General features: G+C 47.3%; 1 protein-coding gene across 3 annotated transcripts in view; it reads left to right on the top strand.

Annotated features, from left to right (window-relative positions):
- The window catches only part of GFRA1 (GDNF family receptor alpha 1), a 211,248-nt gene that overhangs the window by 177,540 nt on the left and 17,352 nt on the right, over positions 1–16,356 (top strand). For all 3 annotated transcript variants that reach the window (XM_042908505.1, XM_042908506.1, XM_042908504.1), the window contains one exon: positions 2,759–2,940. In XM_042908505.1, coding sequence (XP_042764439.1) covers positions 2,759–2,940 — 182 coding nt within the window. The remainder of the gene's footprint in view (positions 1–2,758; positions 2,941–16,356) is intronic.

The following is a 16,356-nucleotide window of genomic DNA, read 5'->3' as shown; positions in this document are numbered from 1 at the left end:
ACTGACGACCAAAGAATTAGCTACCAATTTACCATGTATATGGAAAAGCTTTTAAGTGTTATTTATTCTAAAACCTCTCTATTGTTTCCTTTGATGAAAAGACAAATCTACACGATTTGCTTACTAGGTACTTTTAATAATGCGGCTATAACCAAATGTTTTGATCATCTTAAAACTAACACAAGCTTCTGGACACCGAAGTGAAATTGAAAATCACACACATATTCAGAAGTGCGGAGACATTTGCTAAGATGTTGGGTGTACCGCTGAATTGTACCTCGGATCTTTTGTTTGGTCTTGACTTAAAAAAAAAGAAATGTATGTATATATCCCTCTTTTCCACATCCTGCATAGTCTTCTGGCAGAATGCAAGTTTTAATGAAGATAAAGCAATGACAACATAGGTTAGTATGGGAGAAGATCATACTCACACCGGCTGGACAACTCCTCTTTCGTGGAGAAATTGAAGGTGTCCCTGCTTAATAATATTTTGGTGAAGGGGAGAATAGTCTGGCATCTTTTTGCTAATGACTTTTCAATAAAAATAAATACATTTGGTCTTCAATAGGGACCAAAGCCAGCCAGAATTTTTCATAGTCATTCCATTTATACTTCGATCAGAAAGGGCACGGCATACCAAAGACGCAGCACCTGTAAATTCACTCTCTGGCCAAAGACTCCAGAGTAGAAGGATTTGAAATTTGTAGGTTCCAGCTCAAATGCATTAACCTAATTCTTCTGCCTTCAGATTAGCCGGAGCTCTCCCAGATGCCTCTGTCATGAGCACAACTTTAACCAATTGTTTATTTCTGGTTATTGGGAGTGGGGGGAGGAACGGTTAGGTTTAAGCCAAAATACCTGGCCAAGATGAGGGGAAGAGAGAGAAGAATGAGCTTGCGGTGGAGGTAAGTTAGCAGTTACTGTCACTCGGGTCTTTCTCCAGAAGCTACTTTCACCTCCTAGACCACTGTATCTGAACTGCGGTTCCCCATTCCATTCTTACTGCTGCTTCTTTTCTTTTTAAGTTTCTTAATTTTGAGAGAGAGAGAGAGAGAGAGAGAAAGAGAGAGAGAGGGAGAGAGAGAATCCCAAACAGGCTCCGCACCATCAGCACAGAACCCGATGTGGGGCTTGAACTCACAAACCTGTGCCGAAATCAGGAGTCATGCCCTACTCCTGCGTCATCACCTCCAAGCATTTCTCATCACGGAATGTATTGCATATGTCACTTACATGCCTCTGCAATCCGCATGGGACCCCCGTGAGGGCACGGACTCTTGTCTTTTGTTGCCATCACGGATGTTCACTGCTACATGTTTAGCACAGAGCAGCTCCTGGCACTTAGTACACATTCCATTCACATTCCGTTCAAGTAAATGAATGAGCGAGTGAACCAACTCCCCAAGTGCAAGGCAAACACCCCGGAAAGCACAGGTGGTTCCAATAATTGGGAAGGGGGTCTCTTGAATCCACATGAGAGAAAGGAGGGCTGTGCGGTTTGTGGTGCTGGTTGTTCTGGGTTATTTGAGGCAACCAGTCCGCTGCGTCTCTCTTTCTCTGCATTCTACCGAGCCAGTAAGCCGTGTAACACAGCTAGGAGCATAAAAGGTATTTATATTCATTCAAAGCTGTTTCTTACAGCCTAAAAAAACGTAAAGTTTTGGAAAACAAGCTTCCAGTTTGCCTGAACTTAAAGGATAACAATTTTAGAACAAAATGTCACTTCTAAGAGGAAGATTAGGCTTCAATTATTCTGTCTGGTATATCGAAAAAATGCCAGCAAGGAGTCATATATTAACAATTTGCACATTCAGGTCTCAAATGGGGGAGTTTGATTTCTTACACAATGAATATGAAATAAAAAATTCCTAAAGCCAGGCCAAATCCCCGAGGACCTGATTAAAAACTGTTTTTAATTCATTGTGGGGAGGGGAACAACACACAACCAATTTACTCTTGCCGTAAAAACAATCTAATCCCATGCAATTGTAATAAGCTTTTAAAGTTCTACATTTTAAACTTTTCATTTAAGCAGGGCTGCTCCTACCTAATTATGCAGATTTTGTTTGGAAGACTGGGAGCGGAAAGTGAAAAAAATAATCTTACTTAAATTTTCACTATATATTGATGAGATTTGGGGTAGAATTTTCTTTTAAAGAAACTGGTTCCATCCGTACTCTGAGCAGTGCCTGGCTCACAGAGGCTGCTCGGAGAGTGTATAGGGTGCTCCGTGGTGGTAAGAAATCACAGTTTTCGCTGTGTGATTTCACTGCCTGCCAAATTAGTGTGGATGCCACCAAGTTGCCTCAGTCTCATAATTAAGGATATGTTACTTTTTGCAAAAAAGCACCAACTAGTTTGCGTTTCGAAAAGAATTTTAAGAGTGCGGGAGGATGTTCTTGAAAGATGGGACAGTGATGGGGATCCCAAAATACAGGTTCGAGGCTGGGTTTCAAAGTGATGAGCATTTCAGGGCAAGCATCTTGCTCAGCACCTGGTACATAAATAGGAGCAATATTTGTTGCACGTTGAACGTACCTAAGTGTCCATCGCAGTGTGTAATGAATGAATTGATTTTTGAGCACCTGACCTGATGGCTGGCTCCCAGCATGTGTAGGGTGGATGGATGGATGGGTTTTGTTCAGAGAAGTCCAATACTGCAATCTGAATTTCTAGCATGCCTCTCTGGCTTCGTGTATCCTGTCTGTTACATTTGCTGCTTGACTTTGAAATTGGATTTCCTCCTGTTTTACTGCAGAAAATGCAATTCAAGCCTTTGGCAATGGCTCCGATGTGACCGTGTGGCAGCCAGCCCTCCCAGTTCAGACCACCACTGCCACCACCACCACAGCCTTCCGGGTCAAGAACAAGCCCCTGGGACCTGCAGGGTCGGAGAATGAGATCCCCACTCATGTTTTACCACCTTGTGCAAATCTGCAGGTAAGAGCCGAGCCCAAACTCCCAGCTGGAGCTCGCCTCGGGGGGGGGGGGGGGGGGCGGGGAAACACGGACCGATTTCCTACACTGCATTTAAAGATAGATGGCTGATGATGGAGGGCTGCTTGGGTTTGAATCTTAAAAGTGCATTATAACCACGATAAATGGAGATTGTGAAGTGCCACAGAGTGGGGAGAAAGGTGGGTTCTGGAACGGATGCCCATTTCCTGGGAGTGTGACTTTGGTCCAGGTACCCGTAGTTGGCCTTGGTGTCCTCACCTGTAAAATGAGGGGGCTAGGCAGATGAATCTTTAAGCTTTGTGTCTGTGGAGTGAGTGGAAGAGTTGAGTCGGGTACTGATTTGTATATTACGCTCATTCTGTGTTCTCTACAAAGCAGCAGCGTATTGAAAGAGAAGGGATTCTTGGGGTTGTCGCCATTGCTGGCATTTAAACCCAACGTGGAGTACTTAATTCTGTCTGAAGGTGAGCCAGAGACAGTGTCGCTAGGGAGGTGTTAACTCCAACGTAGAGTCCTGTATGGCTTCGTTCTTCCAGAAGCAGAAGAAAATGCTTTTCCAAAGTAGGAGGAGCCGTGTAGAGCTACCCTACGAAGCCTCTCGTGTGAATAGAGGCCAGGGAGAATGGCTGAGAGATTTCGTTGGGGTTAATCCAGATCTACAAGGGCAGACCCACCATGGCATGCTAACAGTGCTTTCCTGCCTTTAGTCAAAACAGAGCGTTTATTTTCCTTTTTATTGATTTTTTTTCGTAGTAACGAGTCCTCAGCTATTTAGCAAGACGTTGCGTATTTATATGTTTGCGAAATATTTTCACACATTTTTACCTTATTGGACGCCATCCTCCTGAGGGTTGTGGAAGACTAATAGTATTATCACTAGCCTCGTTCTTGCACTTGAGGACACCAGGGCTTGGTGAGGTAACACTTTTGCTGGAGCTACGGAGTTTGTGTCACAGAACTGGTGCTGGGGATCTAGGAGACTCCTGTTGCTTTCGTGGTTCTTCCTGTATTTGGGTGGGGGGGTAGTGGTGACCACATGATAATGTCTGCTTCCTGCCATGCTGGGGAAGGGGTCACGTGCGAGGCCCTGTGATATCACTTCACACTTGTCCCTGCAGTATACCCTCCCTTCTCTCTCCCCACCCTGCTGCCACCAAGGAGAAGGCTCACCGGAATGTTCACCAGAAACCTTCTTTTACCAATACCTCCCTGACCCACAATCCCCTTTGTTCCCTATAGACCACTGGGGCAGTGTTTTTGCTTCTGATTTGGTTGCTGTCTTCTCTCCCACAACGTCTCCTCTCTTCTTCTTGGATCTGCTACATTTCATTCAGTGACTCTGGGTCTCTGCCCCGTCCTCCTATGTCTTCCCCGCGAACATGCCCCCTCGGACACATTCAGACACACTCACACATGGCACTAAGGAGAAGGCACGCGAGGAAGCCGCGCAGCCTAGGGTCTACCAGATGTTCTTCATGCTTCTAAAGCATTTCCTGAGTATGTCCAATCTCCAGAGCACTGTGCAGAAACTGCCAGAACTGGGAGGAGGATTGGGGAATATTATAGCATCTAACTGCCCCGTCTTGCAGCGGAGGCCTCAGGCTCAGGAAGGGGAGGTGGCTCGCACAAAGTCCCCCCAGCCGGTGAGAGGAGGGTCTGGAGCCAGACATCGCACCACAGAAACAGGATCTATTCTTTGTCTCCAGCCAGTGCTCAGCGTCCTGCTTCCTCCTAGGTCAGCCTTCGGTTCTCGTTGGGTCCACTCAGATTCTAGCGTCAGGAAAGACAAGCGGCCAGATGAGCGATAGGACCCTGTTGCCATTCAGTGATAATAGTGGGCCAGAGAAGGTTCCCGGCTGGTAGAAGAGGCAAGCTCTGGCTGCAGCATGACCGGGTTCTTTTCTGCACGTGTCTGAGTGCACAGAGCATGACCGCAGATGCAGCATTTATCCGGTTTATTGAGCTCTTTCCGTGTTGGGGAAATTTCGTGGAGTTGGGTACTCAAAACATCTCTCTCCTCGGTGAACTTAACAAACAATGGACAAGATGCCGCTTGTCAACATTTTGGGAAGGTCAGACCGAATTCACAGAGGACATTTCAGAAGAATAGCCATCGTTGGGAACTCCACGAAACTAGTTTCCTCCGCGAGAGACGACTCTGTTAGCCATAAGGAGGCATTCTCCCCACTTTCCTGTCCCCTGCTCCCCCCGCCCCCCACCAAGAACACGGCCACTGACTTCTGCTTCCTCTGGTGTTTGCGTGTCTTGGCTACACAGTGTTTTGCCTCCGACACAGATCTGCCCAGCCACCCCTCCCTACAAGGAGGGCTCTGTGCCGCTGCAAGGTTGCCCTGGCAACATCAGGGGACACGTGCGCTCTGTTCCCAAGAAACAGTGCCTTTCCTTCCCCTGTATCAGTGACAGGAAGTCTGCCTCCTAAATAGAGGGGCGAAGTAAAATTAGAGTGTGATGTTTATGTCAAGGCCGCCATTTAACTTCTCAGCAGAGGGGAGATGGAAGTGTGGGACTACCGAGGATTGAGCAGGCTGCCCAACTTCTCTACCCTGTGCCACACACACAGTATCCACATGCCTTGGAGCTAAGCCCTATTTCACTTCCAGGGAGCCCTTCAGGTTCCACCACACCTCACCTTTCTTCCGAAGACAATGACCTCCTTGAGCCTGCTTTAGCACCTGTGAGGCAGGGAGCGAGGGCATGGGCTCTGCAGCCAAGCTTGTGTTCAGACCCAGGCTCTTATCCTCACCGACATCATGGCTTCTCCAAGCCTCAGCTTCTTCCTCTACAAAACTCAAGGATGACCAAGCTGCCAGAGTCGAGGGGATTAATGGGGGTAATGCTTCAGTCCCTGGGGCGGAATGAACACTCCAGAATGGTGCTTTAAAAATGTCCCATGCGATGCCTCATCCCGAGTCAGTTGGCCACCGGGTCCCTTGACGGCAGATGGAGGGGGGTGTTGTGCCTTGCTTGCAGACGTCCTTTCCTTTTCCAAATGAGTCAACTGAGGCAGGGAAAGGGTAGTGACTTAACCAGAATCACGTAGTACTTTTTTGGAAGGGCTGGGATTTTGGACCCAAAGCCAGTGTCCTTCTGCCTTATTCCATGAGCTTGGACAACCCGGGCTCTTTCTTTGAATTAGGAATGGACAGGAAGGAGGAAGTAAAAACCAGAAAAGGAAGTTATGCAGTATGCAGTATTGTCTTTCTGCAGTTGACTTATTTCACTTAGCATAATGCCCTCCAGGTTCCCGATCTCACTTACATGTAGGATCTAAAAACATCAGGCTTTTAAAGCAGAGTAGAATGGTTGTTACCAGGTGCTTGGTGGTGGGGGAATATAGGGGTGCTGGTCAAAGGCTACAGGTTGCAGTTAGGTGGATGGATGGGATCTGCAGCTCTCATATACAGTATGGTGATGATGGCTAACCATACTGTACTGTATACTTGGAACTTGCCAAGAGAGCAGATCTTAATTGTTCTCGCTCTCCACCCAAAGTGGTAACCACATCAGGTGACAGACACTATGTTTATTAGCTTGATTGTGATAAACCTTTTGTCATGGATACATGCATCAAAACATCACTTGGTATTCCTTCAATATATACAGTTATACCTCAGTCAAGCTTGGTTGGGGGAACAGAAAAGTCGGCGAGGAGAAGCTGGTTTTGACAGAGGAGTTATGACCGCCCATGCTTCCTGAAGGCAGCTATTCAAATAATAAGGAAAACGCAAAGTTCCTGCTTTAGGTCGGGATTCTTTGTGCAATTCCAGGAGACAGGAAATAGGGGAAAGACTGAAAGTTTGCCAGTAAAAGTTTTTGCAGCTTGGTGATGTCTTTAGAATGACCTATACTAACAACAGTTGAAAGAATCATTGGAGGCCAGAGGATAGGAGACGAGTGAGTGATAGGAGACGGGCCTTCGGCTCGAGAACGTGGTCCCTGGCACTGATTTAGGACTCTCGCTTTGGAGTATCACTCCCAGGAGACTCATTCTCTCCATCTGTCCTTCTTTGGCCTGCCTGGCTGTCTCCAGATAAATTACCATTTGCCGGGGGTCCTAGAAATATCTTAGAATGGCGTTTGTCCCAGCCGCATGTGTCATTACTCAGAATAGAACTGACTTAAACCAGCTTGGGATCCATTGGTAACAGATTTGGAGAAAGTCAACTATCTTTGGCAGCTCTAAAGTTCACTTCCCTTGAGAGGCACCCTCTTGTAATATTTTAAAATATACAATAATATGAGAAAACTCTTGGGGACTTGAGTTTCTGTCTTAACATTTGAGATAGATTTCCCCCTCGGAAAGGAAGAAATAAGAATAAACATTTTCAAAAGTCAGCTTCAAAGTGCAATTATCAACAGACCAAGTGCAATTCTTTTGGAGGAATGGGTGGCCTTGGGTGTGGGGCATACGGGACTCGTCTGCAGTTCCTGTGAAAGGCTCGCCTTTAAAAAAGGAAAGTTGATTGATTGGAATAAAATGTCATAGAAATGTCCAAGTGCTAACCCCCTGAGGTGATAAAATGCCAGGTTTTGGGTAACCCGCCAAGCTCCCATGTCAGGATTAATTGGCAGTCATATTAGTAACAAGTGTGACGCAGGCTGTGCTATTGTTGGCATATCCCTTTGACTTGTACAAAGTGGTCACGTGAAAAACAAAGGAAGATTAAAAATTCTACCAATTATTTCATCTTACGTGCACTTGAGTGGTCTGCTAGCTGGAAAAAGCTCAGGATATTTAAACCAAATGGACTGTGCTTGTCGCTTATTTAAAGTAAATATCTTTGGGAGATGTAAGTAAGCATCGGAAAAATCCCTACTTGGCATCATTGTTCACTACTTAAGTCCGGAAGCTTAAAGTGAAGACCCCTTAAAGTGGCATTTGTAGGTCTTGGATGCCATGGTCAAACAGGTTGATACCTCCTCTTGGCTGCAGCTGAGGACCCCGGGGAACATTTTGCTGTCTCTGCCCCTGCCACTCTTTCCCCACGAAAGAGATGTGACAGGAGAAAGCCTGGTAGATTTGGGGGGCACACACTCGGATCCATGGCCGGCAGGGTTGGTGTGGAATAGCTGTGACCAGTTAGAAGGCTCTGGTGAACAGCACAAGCCACAACCAAAGTCGGGTGTTTTTTTTTTTGTGAGCCAAAGAAAACGTGTGTGGGGAGACATGGAAGGCCAGAGGTTGCAGGTGGATCTCAAGTAGGGCTCCTCCCCTCTCCCTAGCGGGACTTTTAAGGCAGCATTCTCGGAAAGAACCAGCAATGCAGCTTTCTCAGTCATAGAAGAGATGCGAGCACAGTCCCGCGGGTAGCCTTGGTGAGGATGCTTACTGCAAAAACCACCAGTGCAGAGGCCGGCTGTCCCCTTCCCCACAATAACCCATCATCTGCCTTGGTGGTTGGACCACACTAACCCTAAGGGTCCCACAACAGGGCCACTGCTGGCCCTCAGTGGGCCATGGGAGCAAAGGCCTTGAGGTGGGCCTCTTTCCTGGAGGAGAAGATCTACAGCATCCACCGGACTGGAATCCACATCGATATCTCGCTGGCCTCCCTTACTCCCTCCAGTTCCTTCTCTTCATGGAGTACAGTTTGAAGCCTATAGAAATGGTCTGGGTGCTTGTAGGATGTAGGATGTTTACAGGTTGCTGAGAGGGACAGAGGGCAGGCAAGATTTGCCTATCTATTACACTCCTCCATATTAGAGTATTAAAACATTTAATTAGAATATTGACTATTAGAATATTGAAAATGATCTATGTCTGAAGCAAGACTTCCCATCCTGGAAGAATAGCGTGCCCTACCCCTCCTCTGCCTCAGTGCCTCATCACCTCAACAACGTCCATCCCTTTGTACCTGATAGGGTGACACCAGACCGGAAGTGATTTCGAAACGCTTCCAGGGCCAGCCCCCCAAAAGTCTAGATGTGGCGGTGGGAAGGCAATTATCCAAACCTACTAAATACCCAGGGATCCTCTGGCTGTGACCAAGTGAAAATTTTAAGTGTTGAGTTTTAAAAGGAAAGCTGCCAATGGGTGTTCTGTAAATCATTTGTGCCAGCAGACTGACCCCATTATGTCAGGTAATCCTGGAAATACAGGAGGTAAATTTAAATCTTCGAGCATGAAGCACTTAATCAATATTCTAAATGTTTTTCTTGCAATTTATGCTAGCAGAGCAATGGGGTGCTTTGGCGTCCTGTTAATCTTCCACCGGAGAAGAGGCACTCGAGACAAGGCCAGGGTGGTGGGATTTCGCACAGGATGGTTGGTGGGAGGGCAGGAAGCTGGAAAGGGAAAGAGGGAGGTGGTTATTTCCGCACGAGTCCCCTGGCTTGGGGACGCTCATCCACCGATCCCAGCGGGCAGAGCCACCCCGCGCGCACCTCCTTGGTACTTTCCTTTAACCCGTGCTTGACAGCCTCGGAGTTGACTTGCCAGGAAGAGCATGAGCTGGGGTCAGATGCACCCGAGTGAGAACCCTGGTTCAGTTCTTATTGCTGTGTGACCTGGGGCATGTTTCCTCCCTCCTCTGAATGCCTGCTATACAATATCACCTGCCGCTCTGGTCTACTGTGAAGATTGAAAAACCGGTGCCCAGACGCAAAGGGCCCAGCTGTCCAACCCTTGTGATTGATGAGATGTGCAAGAGCTTTGACTCTGGACGCCGGGGCCATAAAGGAAGGGCTCTTCCCAGTGGCGGGGAGGCCGTGAAGCAGAAAAGATAGATCTTTTTAGATTGTGCTTTCTTAATTTCTAAGAACCATTTGAACTGAGTGCTATCCAGCCAGTTCTAAGAATTGGCCATTGTAGAAAGTCCTAAGGAAGGAGGGAAGTGCAGGTGTTCTTGGGACAGCAAGACAAGGAAGAAGGGAAACCAAAAGGCAATTAAAAAAAAAAAAAAAAGGACGAGGTCTTGGGTTACAACTGTTCCAAACTCCATCTCACCATGCCCAGAAGGACTGTCCTGGGAGTGTCATCCTAACAGCCAGCTTCTTGGCAGCGTGACTGGGGCCGTGACAATAGTCAGATCTCGGTCCGTTCTGGGTACCAGAGTGGGACTGTCTGCCAGGGGCCATTGCCACGTCTCTCTAACCAGTTGCTGACATTGGGAAGAGGGGACACACCTGTAAACAGCAAACAGTCTTAGTTGCAGGAAAGATAGTGTTTTGAGAACCAGCCCCACCTCTTCGCCTCTGAGACCAGGACTTTGAGTCTTTCCCATATCTGCATTCTGCCTGTATGTTAGTTGCTTAATATTTATGTTTAAACTAGATATGCTTACTTCTATCAACACTGTCATTTTTAGACTCATCCGAAGCTGTTAACATATCTGAAATATATGCAAATCAGTGTGCTCATCCTCTATAATCGTAAATATTAAAATTAAAACAATAAATAGTGTTTGTAATGCCACCTAAATAGTGTCATATACACCAGTGGTCTCCCAGACCCTACTTGGAGAAACATGATAAACCATCTAATGTGACAGAACCCAGAACTATTTGCTTTGATAACATGCATCGCCTCCTTTTTTATGGTTGGGTATTAATAAAGCAAATGTGCATAAGCTCTTCCCATGAGTCGAGTACTTTCCTAAGCACAGTCACTCAGTCCCCACAGTAACTTCATGAGGTCAGTACTGTTGTTCCCATTTTTTCAGACAAGAAGCCTGAGACACAGAGAGACTTGAGCAGGAGAGGAGAAATGGAAAGGTGGCACCTTCCCCTTCTGTGTGTTTTAAATGGCTACACTACATTACCTAAATCACTGCACTTTACCTTTTTGTTTCCGGATAACATTATTCACTCAGTAGAGATTAAAATCAGTTCCTAGATTCTTGTTGAACATCTGGCAGATGGAGATGCCAGACTGGCTCATAAACTGGCGTAAAGAAAGGAAATGACACCTATCCTGACACCAACTGGTGTCCCTAGAACAACTCAATTCTGACGCTGGCTCTCGGAGTCAGCACAGACTCCAGAGGCTAAAGGGCACAGCCCCCAACAAGACTGCCCTTACTTCATATGCCAGCCATGCTTCAGGGATCCCCAGCCACAAATTCAGGGGTTCCCATGACTCCTCAGGTTCAATTCACTAGAACGACTCAGAACTCAGAAAAGCACTATGACTGATTATTACAGTTTTATTATAAAGGATACAAAGCAGGACTAGCCAAATGCAGAGATATGTAGGCTGAGGCCTGGGAGAGTCTCCAAAAAGAGAACTTTCATGCTTTTCCCTGCGGGATCAAACACATCACCCTCCCAGCGCACTGATGCATTCACCACCCAGGAAGCTCCACGGGGTTTCAGGGACCAGAGTTTTAACTGGGGTTTCATTACATAGGCATGATTGATTGAGCCATTGGACATGTGATTGAATGCAGTCTTCTGCCCCTCTCTGGTCCCTGGAGGTCGGCAGGTTGGACTGACCTCACGTGATTCAAAGCCCCAACCTAGTTGGTCTTTCTGGTGACCAGCCCCCGTTCTGAGTCATCTCATTACCATAAACTCAGGGGTGATCCACAGGGCTCAATGAATACCAAAGATCCTCCCATCACTCAAGAACTTCCAGGAATGTAAAGGTTATCTCCCAGAAACCAGGAACAAAAGCTAGTCAGATTCTAATTTTAATTCTGGGGCCAAACAGTGAAACTCCTCACAAGAAAGCTGGAGTCGAAATTTTGAACGTGGGCTCAGTTCACCACTTACCAGCCGTGAATCCTTGGGAAAACTACTTAGCCTCTTTGTCTCAACTTCCTCATCCATGAAATGGGGATGATGGTGGTAGAGCCTTCTGGGATGTTACAAGGATTCAGTGTGATCCCACCCGTGAGGTGCTCTTGGTGTACCGCCGAGCTCTGAGGAGGTGCTAGTCGAGTCTTTCTCATCTGTGAGCTTTGTGTAGCTTCTGGCACTTGGATCTCCCTGGTCCCCTCTGTCCCATCTTCTGGGGAAGTGCCCTGAAGGGCCAGGCTGGGTTTTGCATTGCTTTATGGATCCTATTTTCAGTGGTTTTTCTGGGCTTGGTAGCCTGTAAGGCTTTGCCACCTGTGCAGCAGGCTTATTAAGGATAAGAGAAGGTGAGTCCTTGTCAAAGTGGTACTTTAGAAATGTAATTTAGATTCAGATGCTTCTTCATGGGAAACCGCTTGCTTCCTTGGAATTCTTTGCAGAGGGTGGGCTGGTCGCCTCTATGCCAATCTTGGAAATTTCGATAAGGATTGTTTGGTGATCTCTTGGCTGTGAATTGAACAGTTCCCCCAGGTCAGGCTTGCTCAACCTTGGCCCTATTGACATTTTGGTCTCTCAGTTCTTTGTCGTGGGGAGGGTGGGGGCTGTCCTGTGCCTTGTAGGATGTTTAGGAGCACCCTTGGCCTTCATCTTCTAGATGCCAGTAGCACCTTTCCCTAGTTATGACAACCGAAAATGTTCCTGAACATGGCCAAAGTCCCTTGGAGGGCAAAACCGTCCCTGAGGGAGGACCACCGTCCAGGAAATGAGGGCTGCCTCAAAGCCCCCCTTTCCTTTTGACAACAAGGGAAATGGAGGTGTTGGAGAGTCTTCTCAGGTTTCTCTGCGTGATAAGCAACATAGGGAAATGGAAGAGCGGAGAGCCACATTGGACCAAATCTTTCCTGGGTAGTCCAGGCAAGAACAATGAAAAGGGGCTGCGGTTGCTACCAAAGTGCCATGCTTGGACATTTAAGCTAATTTCCCTGAGGAAACACTGCCCTTGGGGTGGGACCTGAGGATACTATCAGAGGTAGCATTAACTGAGGCTCTTGACCCAGGTCTCACCATCCAAGGACCATGGCCTTTAGGGCCCCTCACCCTCACATTCTTCTGTGGAATGTTTTTCACCCACCCAGCATGCTGGACGAGTAATCCACAGGTGACATTTCAAAGGAGACTTTTGCCGGACCACCGGAGTGGGTGGCAGCGTTTATATATAACCCCCATCAGGCTTCCCGTGTGGACTTTGAGCAGGGGGGAGCTCCAGGAAGGGTGGTAACAGAGCAGGATCCAGATCAGACCGCCAATGCCAGACTCGTCACCACTGAGCCCTCAGCACGTGTGCTGAATCCCAATGACTGTGGCAGCACTGATGCCATTTCCTGAGCCTTTTGTTTAAGAAAATGACCTTGGTGCTGCATGTTATTTGTGGTATTTGGTTTATGATCTGTGTGACGTTTCTACCATTTCTGCATATTGCGGAGTGTTTTCTAGCACCTACTGTTGTTTCGGTCTCATAAAACAAAACAAAAAAAACCCCCAAGTCTTGGCTACACCTAGCGTTTCCTCTGCATAATGCTCTCCTGCTTGGAGTGAGTTTATTTCCCCTGCTCTGAGAGAAACGAGCCGTGAGGGGTGTCTTCCCTTAGCAGAAGTGCTAAGCCTCCGGGCCTCCCACCCAGGCTGCTCCTGGGCTCCCCCAGAAGCCTCCCTGCAGAGCTGTGGACCAGGCGGCCAAGGAGCCTAGGGGCCTGCGTGATGGGCCCAGCTACTCCCAGCATGAAGAGGCTGCCAGTGGGCTCCTGAGATTTAATCTGCCCGGCTCCAGCTGCCAGCTGATGAGCTCAGAGGGAAGCTGCCTCCCAGGATCCACCCACGTTTGCCCTGGGAGGAAGGAGGCTGTTGTAAAAACAGTTTTCGAAAGAACTGCTTATAGAGCATTTTCCAAGCCCCTTCATCCAGGAGAGTGCCTGAATTCCAAACTTAGAAATTGGGTACTACTCCATTAAGGCAGCATGCTGAAGCACACCTTCAGTTGTGTATTCAAACCCTATCGGACATGGAAGCCTGCAGCCTATAACTGGTACCAAAAAAACAGGAATCTTATCTTGGGGGGCAGGCTTCCTGGTAGGTGGGTGGCCGGTGTGCACATCACCCGCACCACAGGGGGCGGTGGCACACGTTGTATCAGCACGATTGGGCCACCCAAACAAAGCACCACAGACCGGGGGGGGCTTCCGCAACTGAAATTTCTTCCTCACAGTTCTAGAGGCCGGAAATCCAAGATCAAGGCTTGGGTTCTCCTGAGGTCGTCTCTGTGGCTTTGCACATGGCTGTGTTCTCACCATGTGTTTGCGGTGACTTTGCCTGTGTGTATGTGTCCTTGGTGTCCCTCTGCGTGTCCACATCTCCTCTTCTTATAAGAACACCAGTTAGGGTGCGGGGAGCCTGGGTGGCTCAGTCTGTGAAGCGTCCAACCATCAGTTTCAGCTCAGGTTGTGATCTTGTGGTTTGCGGGTTCGTGGGTTTGAGCCAAGCGTAGGGCTCCATGCTGATGGTGTGGAGCCTGCTTGGGACTCTCTCTCCCTCTCTGTCTGCCTCTCTCCTGCTTGTTCTCTCTCTCTCTCTCTCTCTCTCTCTCTCTCAATAAATAAATAAACTTAAAAAAAAAAAGAACACCAGTTCCAGTGGAGTGGGGCCCACCCTAACAACTTCACTATAACTTAATCACCTCTTTAAAGACCTGTCTCCAAATACAGTCACATTCTGAGGACCTGGGGAATAGGGCTTCAACATACAAATTTTGGGGGGACCCCATTCGTCCGTAACATATGTCTGAGGGGAGGTACTTGATAACTAAATATTTGACATTAAAAAAAATCTCATTTATGTGGTGGATTTAAGCAGAAAAAATTACTCTTGCCACAGATCTTCCCATAGTGCACTGGGTTCTGCTAAGTATCTCTTGTGTATAGCCTTTGAACGTGAGAGACTCGCTCTCGGCTGGTCCTATGATGGAAAGAACATGGGAAGGCCCCTCCCTTGGGCTGCCCCGGCCAGCCGCACACACCTGCTCTCCGCTTTGCTTGGAGCTCTGGCTATCACTCGTGAGCTTCCACAAATTTAATTCAAGCAATGACTTTTTGTGATTGGCACATTTGCATTGTAGCAAACGTTGGTTCAACATATTGTTGGAATACACAATACTGTAATTTAAGATTATTTTATAGCAGTAAAGGGTTTTATAATTCATTTAAAAAGTTGTAATGGGCTTGAGCATCTTCAGTGGAGTTTAATAATATAGCGTTTTATAGCTGGCTGTAAAACTTCAGATTACGGTTTTAGCAATTGTGCAATTCTATTTTATAGTTTAATAATTGTTCAAATGAAGGAGAGTATAACGTTCCTAAAAACCAATTTAATGACTTAGAAAAATAGCCTTTATCAAAATCTAACGTACACCTTTAATGAACCCAGATGTCACCTTTTCAACAAAGGCAGATCATGGCATCTATTTTTCTCAACCACAAAACCCTCCAAATTAAGTGCATCCAGTGTAGTATCTCCAAGTTATGGTTTTCTCTTTTTTAAAAAATATTTTATCCCTAATCTCCGATAGCCAGAATAAGCCTATTTGCCAAGCACAAGGTGGATGGCAGCTAGGCCACAAGAGCTTCCGCAGGAACAGGGAGTAAATCGGTTCTCTCTTTAGAAGGTTCTTTGTTTTACAGATGACCCCTTCATCCCACTGCTTCAACCGCAGCTGCTAACTTTAATAAAGTCCCTTATTAATGCCTCCAGATAGCCCATACTTAACCATTCTGTGAGTGAGTGGCAAAATGGGGAACCCTACATTTATAATATAATTGTATACTATTATTACGAGCAATAAAAGTGTTAGCATATAGCATTGGGGAAAAGGCATTAATTCATGCTGTCATTGGAATTACAGTTCATGTTGTTATATTTTGGGATTTTCCTGGGTTATATTCTCAGACAGCTAAAACCAATAGAAGAGTAGGCTCTACACAAACACGGTTACCATGGAATACGCTTTGGCAACATGGACCCAGGACCCTTGGGTGCGGTGATTCTTGGGTGAACCAGCTCTGGTTCAGAGCCGTGTTGCAGTTACGGAGAAGTGGCAACAGCCAGAGGAAGTCCATGTGGCTGGGCTCCTTCCTGGCTGGGGTGCAGTCCATGGGCTTGGGGCTCACGGGCCATTTCTGCTTTGTGTTATTAACAGCGGTGGCTGTGATGTGAATGTCAGGGAGGCAGACCCTGAACTGTCCACCAGAGAAGTAAGCAGGAGAGAGGTCCCCAGCAGTGGTAGACTGTCTTGCATCACCCTGAAATGATGGGGGCCTCCTTTTCCCTGCTTCCCGCTCTGTTCTCTAGCAGCCCCACCCGTCGTTGCCAGCCCCAGAAAGCTTCTAGCTGAAAGTTGGTGCTGCTTGGGAACAACTTAAGGCTGCCTGTCCCAGAAGCATCTGAGTATTCTCTCCCAGATCACAGCCATCTCAGCAAGGATACCACAGCCGGAAGGCATTCTTGCCGTCCCGAGGCACGCACTTGCTCAGGCGTCAGCTGTTGTCTGTACCTATTCCTGCCCCGGCACGTGGTGCCCCCTAGGTTATAATG

The sequence above is a fragment of the Panthera leo genome, chromosome D2 (assembly GCF_018350215.1).
Source record: "Panthera leo isolate Ple1 chromosome D2, P.leo_Ple1_pat1.1, whole genome shotgun sequence".
Classification (NCBI taxonomy): domain Eukaryota; kingdom Metazoa; phylum Chordata; class Mammalia; order Carnivora; family Felidae; genus Panthera; species Panthera leo.
Note: the sequence above shows the minus strand (reverse complement) of the source record. Positions and strands in the feature narration are given on the sequence as shown.